At 50.2% G+C, this 11,768-nt stretch overlaps 1 protein-coding gene across 1 annotated transcript; it reads left to right on the forward strand.

Moving 5' to 3' along the window:
• Positions 1 to 6,123: 6,123 nt before the first annotated feature.
• LOC147116437 (leukotriene B4 receptor 1-like) lies at positions 6,124 to 10,896 on the forward strand. Its single transcript, XM_085991357.1, has one exon. The coding sequence runs from the start codon at positions 6,137 to 6,139 to the stop codon at positions 7,157 to 7,159; it is 1,023 nt and encodes a 340-aa protein (XP_085847483.1). The 5' UTR covers positions 6,124 to 6,136; the 3' UTR covers positions 7,160 to 10,896.
• Positions 10,897 to 11,768: the final 872 nt, after the last annotated feature.

Below are 11,768 nucleotides of genomic sequence, written 5' to 3' on the forward strand. Positions count from 1 at the left end.
GTGTGGCTGACCAATGAGAGGGATGTTGTTGGCAGGACAGAAGGAAGTGTGGGTTCCTTTCAAAGCACTCACACGACCATGCCACTACGGAGCCCTCGGTCAGAGACCCACTTTGCAGAGTCAACTGAGATGGCCGTTTCAGCCCCTGCACAGCCGCAGGAAGAGCAGACTTTTGAAGAGCCCTCACAGGCTCCAAAACCCAGAGAATGCCCGCCAAAGGCGTCTAAGCTGGCGCAGCATCCTAGTCAGCAAGGTGCCTCTACATCTGCTGAAGCCACAGGGGAAGCATCACGTAGAAGCACGCGTAAGAGAAAGATTAAGCACCTATAGTCACAAGGGGACTCACTTGGGTAATGTTTCTTTTTTTTCTGACTGTTGTTGGTGTATTTTGTCATGTGTTAAAGATAAATTATGGAAAACAGTTGATTGTGTGGCCTATGTGTTCTGGGAAATGGCAAAAGCACATTGAGGGCTCAGGGCGACTTACATTTGTAATGCTGATGGTAAAAGTGAGAGGAAATAAGAGGTTATAGCAGAGATGAAGTATGACGTTGGACAAGTGTCGCCTACATTTACAGAGCCATATGGTGGCCACCTATGGTCGAAGAGTAAGCTTATGGTAGTGTGGCATGGCAGTGTGCATACCCTGGTTGACGGGCAGCAGCGAACTGGAGGGATGCTGCATTGGTCACAACAAGGCCTGCAAGGCTCCCCTCATCCTCCTCCTACTCCTAGATATGTGGTGAGCCACACGGCTGCTACTCCCCCAATTGTGAGGACCAGGATGAGAAGGCATAAATGTTTCCCATCCCCTTGCTATAGATTTCATTTGAGGTAACAATCTTGCAAGCTGATATACCTATCAATTCCTCCAATAAAAGGCGAAGAGTTACGAAGGTGACTAAAGGTTTTTATTGACTAAATAACAGAGCCCACTCTCGTGGGTGATCCGATCCAAGCAGGAGGAATACCAGCCAGTCGCTCACCTTTATACCTGGCCTGGTGGGTGGAGCCAAGGCGGAGTCGGCAGTGGTCATCCCAGGTATAGCAGTGTGGCAAGAGGCGACCTCGTACCGTGATACAATAGTGGTCAGTGATACAGTTATAACGAACAGTGGTGAACAGTGCTAACTACTAACAGTGATACGATAGTGAACGTGGTTTACCACATTCACCCCTTGTTTAGAATTAAGTCCGGCGGGGTGAAGTGTACTACCAATTCTGGTAGGTCAGTCTGTCCGGAGGCTTCGTAAGCCTCTCCGATCGCCGCAGCGGTGGTGTTGCCTTATCCGGTGCTGGTGCCTTATCCGGTGTTGATGCTGGTGTTTGCGTGGTCGGCGAGGGCTCGTGGGGTTCCGGCATGCCGTCTACCTGGACTGAGGTTGGGGGGGGTGGTGGCGGTGTTTCCGGATCGGCTGAGGGTGCGAGGTCTCGTAGGGAGACAGTGTCCTCCCGCCCGTCTGGGTACGCCACGTAGGCGTACTGGGGGTTGGCGTGCAGGAGGTTCACCCTCTCGACCAGGGGGTCCGTTTTATGGGTCCTCACGTGTTTCCGCAGCCAGACCGGCCCCGGGGCGGTCAGCCAGGTTGGTACAGTGGTTCCCGTAGTCGACTTCCTGGGGAAAACGAACATTCGTTCATGGGGGGTGGTGTTAGTGGCCGTGCAAAGTAATGACCGGATGGAGTGCAGCGCTGTCGGGAGGACTTCTTGCCAGCGGGAGGTTGGGAGGCCCTTAGACTTTAAGGCTAAGAGGACGGCCTTCCATACCATCGCGTTCTCTCTTTCCACCTGACCGTTACCTCTGGGGTTGTAGCTGGTGGTCCTGCTTGCTGCAATACCTCTCTCTAGGAGGAATTGCCGGAGTTCCTCGCTCATGAAGGAGGAGCCCCGGTCGCTGTGTATATAGTTCGGGAACCCGAACAAGGCGAAGAGGGCATTCAGGCACTTAATGACTGTGCTACTGGTCATGTCGGGGCAGGGGAAGGCAAAGGGGAAACGGGAGTACTCATCAACGATGTTGAGGAAGTACACATTACGGTCAGAGGACGGGAGGGGCCCCTTAAAGTCGATGCTCAGGCGCTCGAAGGGGCGGGTGGCCTTGATCAGGCTTGCTCGGTCCGGCCTATAGAAGTGCGGTTTGCACTCCGCACAGGTCTGGCAGTTCCTGGTCATGGTCCTGACCTCCTCGATGGAGTAGGTCAGGTTGCGGGCCTTAATGAAATGGTAGAGTCTGGTGACTCCGGGGTGGCAGAGCTGGTCGTGGAGGGCCTGAAGCCTATCGATATGCGCGCTGGCGCATGTCATTCGTGAAAGGGCATCAGGGGATTCGTTCAGCTTGCCTGGCCGGTACAAGATCTCATAATCGTAGGTGGAGAGCTCGATTCTCCATCTCAAAATCTTGTCATTCTTGATTTTGCCCTTCAGCTTGTTATTAAACATGAAAGCCACCGAACGCTGGTCGGTGAGGAGGGTAAATCGTTTGCCTGCCAGGTAGTGCCTCCAGCGCCGTACTGCCTCCACGATCGCCTGGGCCTCTTTCTCAACCGACGAATGTCGGATCTCGGGGCCCTGTAGGGTCCTTGAGAAGAAGGCCACTGGCCTCCCCTCCTGGTTTAGGGTGGCGGCTAAGGCGAAGTCGGATGCGTCGCTCTCCACCTGAAAGGGGATGGACTCGTCCACTGCGTGCATCGTGGCCTTGGCTATGTCTCCCTTAATGAGGGAGAAGGCCGCGCACGCCTCCTCCGTGAGGGGGAAGGAAGTGGCTTTCAGGAGGGGTCTGGCTTTGTCCGCGTAATTGGGTACCCATTGGGCATAGTAGGCGAAAAGCCCCAGGGTTCTCCTAAGTGCTTTAGGGCAGTGGGGGAGGGGTAGCTCCATGAGGGGGCGCATTCTTTCTGGGTCGGGGCCGATGATTCCGTTCTCCACTACGCAGCCGAGGATGGCAAGGCGCGTGGTGTTAAACACGCATTTCTCCTTATTGTAGGTGAGGTTCAGCCGTTGGGCCGTACGGAGGAATTTCTCCAGATTCGCGTCATGTTCCTGCCGGTCGCGGCCGCAGATAGTGACGTTATCTAGGTAGGGGAATGTAGCCTGCAGTTCGTTCTGGTCAACCATCTGGTCCATCTCCCTTTGGAAGACCGAGACCCCATTAGTGACACCGAAGGGGACCCTAAGGAAGTGGTATAGGCGCCCATTCGCCTCGAAGGCGGTATACTGGCGGTCCTCAGGGTGGATAGGGAGTTGGTGGTAGGCCGACTTCAGGTCGATGGTCGAGAATACTTTATACTGTGCAATCTGATTGACCATGTCAGATATGCGGGGGAGGGGGTATGCGTCCAGCTGGGTATATCTGTTTATGGTCTGGCTGTAGTCGATGACCAGGCGGTTTTTATCGCCGGTCTTTACGACTACGACCTGGGCACGCCAGGGGCTGCTGCTCCCCTCGATAATGCCCTCTTTCAGGAGGCGCCGCACCTCAGAGCTAATGAAGGCTCTGTCCCCGGCGCTATACCGCCTGCTCTTGGTAGCGATGGGTTTGCAGTCAGGGGTAAGGTTAGCAAAGAGAGAGGGTGGCGGGACCTTGAGGGTGGAGAGGCTGCAGGTGTTACGCGGTGGGCGGTTTAACGTTTGCTGGTTGTTGACTGTGAGTGGGGGGAGGGGTCCACCGTATGCTAGGGTTACGCTTTGGAGGTGGGATTGGAAGTCCAGCCCTAGTAGGACGGCAGCGCAGAGATGGGGGAGGACGAGGAGTTTAAAGTTTTTATACTCCGTGCCCTTAACCGACAGGGTCACGACACAGTAGCCGCTGATGTCCGTGGCGTGGGACCTCGATGCCATCGAGATTCGGCTGCGTGTTGGTAGGACAGAGAGGGAGTAGTGGCTCACCGTGTCTGGGTGGATGAAGCTCTCCGTGCTTCCGCTGCCGAACAGGCAGGTCGTGGCGTGGCCGTTCACTTTGATGTCCATCATTGACTTGGACAGATGGTGCGGGCGGGCTTGGTCCAGGGTGACGGAAGCTAGTGTGTAGCTGAGCGAGTCGTTGTCATCTGCGGGCGAGGCGGTCGGGCGTGGTGAGTAAAATGGCGTCTCCCACGAGGTAGGGCCCCATGAGGCACTATTGGGGTCGGTTGCCTTAATCAAAGATGGCCGCCCCCATGACTCATGTGTGGGGATGCTGGCCTCAGTTGCCCTAAACAAAGATGGCCGCCCCATGACTCATGTGTGGGGATGCTGGCCTCAGTTGCCCTAAACGAAGATGGCCGCCCCCATAGTTCGCATGCGGCACTGCTGGCCTCTGAGGATCCGCTCCTGCAGGCCTTGGAGAAGTGGCCTTTCTTCAGGCAGGTTTTGCATATGGAGTTCTTGGCTGGGCAGCGCGACCTCGGGTGCTTCTCCTGGCCACAAAAAAAACAGCCGGCGGCCCGATCGCGGATGCCCGATGTCGGGGCCGGTGCCGGGGGTGGCGGGGCCGGTCGGGTCCGGGACGCCGGCGGCGCTGGGAAGGGTGCTGTGGTAGGGGTCGGGCCCGAGTCCCAGGGTCGCGAGCAGTACCTGGTGAATGCTTCCTGATCTTGGTGGGCCACTTCTAGGGAGATAGCGAGGGCTTCAGCTTTTTCCATGCTGAGGTCTTTAGCTTCCAGCAGTCTTTGCCGTGAGTACTCGGACCGTAGGCCTTTCAGGAATGCGTCGCGGATATTATCTTCAGTATTTTCGGCTGCCGACACCGATTTAAAGTCACAGTTCCTGGCGAGTGCATATAGCGCCTGTGAGAATTCGGCTACTGATTCTCCTGGCTGTTGCGGCCGTGATCTTAGGAGGTGCCTAGCGTACATGTAGTTTACCGGGGTCCGGTACTTCTGTTTCAGCAGGTTGATGGCGGTCTCGTAGGTAGTCATGTCCTCGATGAGAGTGTATACTCTCGGGCTCAGTTGTGCCTGCAGGACACTTAGTTTGGATGCCTGAGGGACGCTGGATTCTCTCAGGTATGATTCGAAGCAGACCAGCCAGTGTTTAAAGTCTGCGGCTGAGTTTGCTGCTCGTGGGTTCAGGTCCAGGTACGGCGGTCTGAGGGCTCGCAGCCAAGCTGGCTGGTGTGGCTGTGCTCCTGGGAGCTGCGCTGGTGGCTCCTCCGCCGGTTGTGACTCGTTGTCGGACATCATTAAATTTAGTCAATAAAATTGATATACCTATCAATTCCTCCAATAAAAGGCGAAGAGTTACGAAGGTGACTAAAGGTTTTTATTGACTAAATAACAGAGCCCACTCTCGTGGGTGATCCGATCCAAGCAGGAGGAATACCAGCCAGTCGCTCACCTTTATACCTGGCCTGGTGGGTGGAGCCAAGGCGGAGTCGGCAGTGGTCATCCCAGGTATAGCAGTGTGGCAAGAGGCGACCTCGTACCGTGATACAATAGTGGTCAGTGATACAGTTATAACGAACAGTGGTGAACAGTGCTAACTACTAACAGTGATACGATAGTGAACGTGGTTTACCACACAAGCGCACAGTCGAAGTGTCTTGAAATAATTCCATTCAGGTCACACTGCAGATGGGTGTCAGCATGAACAGTCAGGAGGTCAGTAGATGTGCAAAATCTTATCCCATACCTACAACAGCAAAGTTGTTGCATTTGAAAGTCAGCCATGTTTCAGGGGCGCTTTTAAAGTGCTCCACCAATGAATACAAATCATGTCCTCCAGCAATTCGTCTCCTTGAACCTGGCCTGTTCCTGACTAGTCGGGAAACAGGAGCCAGAAGCAGGAAAATGGGAAACCACTATGAAAATAGGATTAGCAAGGCAGTTAACAGACTGTTAACTGCCTTAACTACCTGTCCCACCGGTTGGAGATGGGTCAGTTTGGGAGCGGCTAAACAGACACTCAGGAAAATCAGGTGGGGGTGGGATGGAGGCGGGTTGGGTGCCTGATGCCATTTTTCCCTATCTTCCCAACAGGCCCGCCTCCAAACCTGCCTCCTCAGGGCTATTAAAATCAAGCCCACGTTTCAGGTCAATGATCTTTCGTCAGAGCTTGCGGTGGCTTAGCATGATTCAGTTTAAAAGAGGAAGTAGCTCCGATAAGAAAAGTATGAAAGTAACTGTTTGCTTAGGTTGAAGAGGATTTCAAGACAGCTTGGATGGAGTTGAGTAACAACGGAACGGATCAGTCGTTCGTAGCACAAAATGCAGTGGCCAGCATCATCCTGAGCTTGGCTTTCCTCGTCGGAGTCCCGGGGAATGCGCTAGTCATCTGGATTATACTTTCCACCATGCAGAGGCAGAGATCTCCCACCGTCGTGCTGATCCTGAACTTGGCAATAGCCGATGTGCTTGTTCTGATCACCTTGCCTCTGTGGATCTATGCTTTCGTGCACGGCTGGGCCTTTGGAGAAACATTTTGCAAAATCTTGTGCTACCTCATCTACTCCAACATGTATGTAAGCGTCTTCCTCGTCACGGTGATGAGTGTTGAGCGCTTCATGGCTGTCATCTACCCGTTTGCCATGCAGCGATGGCGCAGAAACAAGGTTGTCGTTAAGGTGGTGCTCGTGGTCTGGGTTCTGGCTTTTCTCTTTTCGGTTCCGGTGCTGATGTACCAGGTTCTGGATGTTGATGCCGACGGGCGGCAGCAATGCATGTCTATGGAATTCGACACCAACGAGCAGGAAATCTTGTGCACGGTGTTGCAAGTGGTGGTCTCTTTCGCACTTCCCTTTTTGGTGCTGTCTGTTTGCTACATTTGCATTGGGAGGAGAGTAAAACGCATGACCTTTAATACTCAAAACAGAACAGGGGTGGTGATTGGCAGCGTAGTGATTGTGTTTTTCATCTGCTGGGTGCCTCACCACGTTTTAAATGTGATTTCAGTCATAGCACTGATGACCGAGAATCAAAGCATGTCAGACACATTAAGTGAAGTCTATGGGATTGGCGTCTTCATTACTGGAGCTTTAGCTTTCATTAACAGCTGCATCAATCCTGTACTTTATGCATTTGCTGCTCGGAATATCCATAGTGGCTTTCGACTGTCAGCCCTGGCCAAGTTATTTGACCAGCTGACCCACTCTCTTAAAGAAGAATCTAGAAAAGAATCTACGGATACCACAAGAAAAGACATGAGTGTCACTATGGATGAGATGTATTCTGTACAGGATATTTAAACTGTCATTTGTCTTTTTCAACAGAAGAAAACTTGGTAAAGTTTTTTTTTCTACAATGAACCTTTTTGATTTTAATATTCCCCTCAGTCTCTCTCCACTGCCCCTAATCCCCCATCCCCCCTCCCCCAACTCCCCGCCATGTAGCAACTTTTGCCAAGACAGTAGGAAGCTTCTGGGCCTACATGAGAGCCTGTGTGGGGGGTGGCCCGTGTATTCACCCTCCTTCCATCTGGGGTTGAAACCTCCCCACAATGATGCAGCTGAGATAGAGAAATGAGTAGTGTGGAGCACTCACTCCGTGGTGCCAATCACTGGTCACCCAATGTGCTGCGTCATTGCTATTCGCAAACATTCTTTGCCCTAACTGATTTGCTAGCTAATATCTTCAGCAAAGTTATTAGATAATTAAGATTATTATTAAGATTGCGGTGGGATTTTGATGATCTTTTCCTTTGAGCTTTGCCAGTTGTCCCCTTCAGGTTACTTGCTACCATTCATCCACCACTTGCTGGTAGGGTGAAAAGGCCTGAGTCAGGGATTTTCCTATGGCTACATGGTGCAAGTGTGTGGCAGCAGCCCTCATTTCACTGGCGTGGCGTCTGTTTTGCTTTGCCTTCAGATGACAAACTTCTCTCTGCTCGGTGCGTCATTTGGCAGTTGCGTTAACCAAACTCCACTACCTAGAGCAAGGGAACCCCACTACTATATGCTTGGGAGTGGAGTGTTGAATCTTACTGCAAGGTAACTAATTATATTTAAATTCTTACATTTGTGCTGCCAACGTTCAGCTCTGCTAATGGAGGGATATTTAAATAAAATTAATTTCTCTTCAGAAGTGTGCTCTTTAACAATAACGACAGAATTTTACCCTCTTACTAATCATTGATTGTTGCCATGCCTTTTCTTCACTTAGGAGGGCAGGGTCAGTCAGAGCCATGTCCTGTCAATGGCAGCTCGAGTGGACGCCTTTGATTGCCTGATTGCCGGGCTTCTGCTGACTGTGTAAGATCCCAGGGTTCCGAATGATTCGAAGTTGACCCATATTGGTGACAGTGATTTAACTTCATTCAGCACAAGCAAGACTTAATACGTTACAGTATTTGAGCAGCAGTTTACAGAGTATAATGGAGACATATATTACTCTGTTATGCTCTGGGTAGAAGTCGCAACTGTGAGTAGACTGGATCCTGTGTCTCTTGTCTCTGGTCTCTCATCTGTTTCTCGAGTGTCCCCTGGATTCTTCCTGAAATCTTCTACCCTTTCTGAAATCTTCTACCCTTTGTGGCTGTTGAGAGCCCATTCTTATACCCTTACTCTATTCAAAACCTATGGAGTCTTACTGAACCACTCATTGGCTTAAACCCAATTCCCCAAAATCCAATCATAAAGATGCCATGTCCACAGCACCTTTGCTTACTCAGAGCCTGGTCTTATGACCCCCTTACATCATGTTTTGACCATCAAAACTCATATCTGGGGTAGTTATGGCAACAAAAAAGAACATGTCTCCATACTGTAGAGATACTGTGCCCTTGATGCCCCTGTGACAGGCCTAAGTTTTAGCTCACTGCCAGATATCATAACATTCCAACACGGTTGCAACTATAACCGACCCTGGTTCCCATAGCTAGCTCCACTCTATGCCTCAGTCTTACTGTTGGCTAATATCCAACTTTCATTAATTCACCCAATAGCTTCCCTATTTGACTATAGCAGTCCTCTTTCTCACCCCAGGCTGTCTGGGTTACAGCTTACTCACAGACTTTAATTATAAGCAAAAGGGTTGCATGTCTAATATAATTCAGGTTACCATTGCATACAGTTGATCATTACAGACTTTTGCATTTAATTCTTACACACGATTATAAATCCATTACTGATGATTATATCACCAAAGATAGAAAACAAGCATTCTAAATAAAAGCAACTAATCCATGATGATCTTCCAACTGGGTGCAGCTTTTTCAGATGTCCTCTGCCACCTGTCCCGCTGAGGAGGATTCTGTCTATTATCTTGTAAGAAAATGGGAAAAGATGCACAGAGAACAGTCACACTTCACATACAGTCAGGATTGGATTGTAGGTCCAATACTAAACCATACGACCAGACTGTGCATGGGTACATCACTTTCATAGTGAGTTGAACTTGCAGCATGATGAATCATGCTCATTTTCTACATTATAAAAAATAACAAAAAAATGCATGCCGTGGCTAGTCTTAATGCTGACTTTTAGAAAGCAGAAGCAAAGAATAAGAACATAATGACTGTTCTTCTCTTGAAAATGCTTCTTAAATTAACTTTAAAAAACTGCTGATTCCCTTTTATTTGCTTACTGTGTTGCATAGAGCAATTTGCATAGAGCTAAGTTACTTACATGCTGTTAGATTGAAGCCATATAACTATATAACCAGGCTTTATTAACATTAGACTAACCGCTGCCTTATATTAAAGTAAAGGTGTACTTATTATAGTGAATTCTAATGCTTCAATATTGAAATCATCGACAGAACATTTGTTGTGTTTGTAAATGTACTAGTGTAGGAATGGCTAGATTCCTAACTGAAGGACTGAGGTCGAGTCAGTCTATCAAACAAACGATGTTTAATACTAATCAACAGAGTTTAAAACAAAAACACAGGAGAACTACATTACAGGTCTGTACTTTTTGCTGGCTCCACGAGGACTGGCTAGGGCGGCTCCCCAGCCTGACGTCATGACGTCATCACGTTTTCCCGCCGCTGGAGGATCATGTGATCAACGTGATGACGTCATCGCGTTTGGTCTCATTCTTAAAGGGACCGCGCTATGTACATGCAATGATATGAACAAAGATACAGATTCATTCTGTAGCTAATAATTTGTTAAAGATAATTATGGGCTGGATTTTGCCGGCGCTCAGAGGACGGGTTTGGAAGCGGGTCCGCTGTCAAAATAGCAAAGTTTGACAGTGGGTAGGAAACCTGCTGTCAACCTGCCTCCACGCGAGTCTCCCAGGTGCTGGGTCTGTCAATGGAGAACTGACCAAGCGGCGGGGGAGATAATTGAGATTATTAAATGGCTTGTTAACAGCCAATTTAATGCTATTTTGAGGCTTCCTTCCAATTTTACGTTCTCCCCCACGGGTTACCTGCTGCTCGGGGAACACGCCAGCTCACTCTGTCATGAGTTGAGTCTGCTCTGATGTATCTGATAAGCTGACAACTGCAGAAGTGGTGGGAAGGATGTCATGTTGCAGATGGTCAGTTTCAGAGCACAGAAACTGTTGGTTACTTCATTTGAAAGACATATAGAAATGTCTTTAGCTTGCAAGTGTTTAGAGGCAACCGTATGTCCAGTGCCACCTCATTGGAACAACCTCTCTCACCATTGACAGATCGCTTCTGTCATTTTACGTGCAGCTGCCATCTATTGCAGCAATATCGGTGCCCTTGAAACTATCTCAACTTGCTCCTCTGATTCCTTCCACGATCAGCCCCAACACCAACATCACCAGGCACACCAGCAGCACCAACAACACCACCAACCTTCTCCACCATCACCTGATGCTGCACAGGACAGAGGGCATCAGCCCCTGACAACATTGCTGCCTGGGAGGCCAGCGATGGCCACACCATGGCCAGATTTACTTCACTTGATGCTGTACACCCTGGCTGCCACATGATGCGCCAGGTTGACACCACCCCACACCAGCACCATAAAGCATCCCTTTAATGGCCAAGCCATTCCATTCACACTCATCACTATAGCCGGGGCGGCGGGGGGGGTGGGGGGGGGCGCGGCGGGTGCAGTTATGTCTCAACATTCACTGGAACTCAGTAAAACACTTCTCAAGGTGCGCACAGATCTGTCCAATAAGATGAAGTGTTGAAAATAATGATTTCACTGTATGACAACACATTACCAGAAACTTCATATGAACATTGGCTAAACCTCTCAAGTGCCTATCCTTGTGTGTTGTTAGTTGGTATGCTTGCAGTAGGATGAGGGTGAGTGTGAGGGGTGGCTAGTGAGATGGGCAAGTGATAATGTAGATAGAGAGGGATGGCTGGAGGTGCAAGGTAAGTTGGTGTGAGTAAGGATGTGTAGGAGTAGGGTATAGAAGGCAGAGTGATGGGGATGTGCTGAGCGGCACAGCAGGTATTAGTTTGAGTGTGGCTTTGCAGTAATGTTTCGTGATCCACTGAGATCATTGAAAGGTTGGCACCGCTGCAGCCAGGGACTCCTGATGACATCCCTGCTTTTCCCCTCCTGTGCTATGCGCAACCAGGCTGCGTTGATCTCCTGGAGAGGTATCTTCCACCCCTGGAAGGGAAGAGAACCTCCCTGTGTGCTGTGACTCCCTCCATAAGCATATGGAGGGAGTCTTTGGAGAGCCTGGGTGCAACCATCCATGTCTGTGCAGTGCTTGTCAGTGTTTGCAGCACCTCAATGCTGTAAAACACTGACAGAACAACTGTCAAACTCAATTGGCCGTGGTCCCTTTAAGGAAACCGGCTGATGATGTGTCATCAAATGACATCATCAGACCCGCTTCCTGTTAATTGGCCGGGAAGCCCACAGGCCGGGCTTAACAAGGCTAATCAAGGGAAAATCTCTTTGACAGAGTG

This window comes from Somniosus microcephalus, chromosome 6 (genome assembly GCF_052327205.1).
Source record: "Somniosus microcephalus isolate GS21.2 chromosome 6, FLI_Smic_1.0, whole genome shotgun sequence".
Taxonomy (NCBI): domain Eukaryota; kingdom Metazoa; phylum Chordata; class Chondrichthyes; order Squaliformes; family Somniosidae; genus Somniosus; species Somniosus microcephalus.

What these genes read in the sequence shown, in the direction of transcription:
- LOC147116437 (XM_085991357.1), top strand. Translation starts at nt 6,137, where the DNA reads ATGGAGTTGAGTAACAACGGAACGGATCAGTCGTTCGTAGCACAAAAT.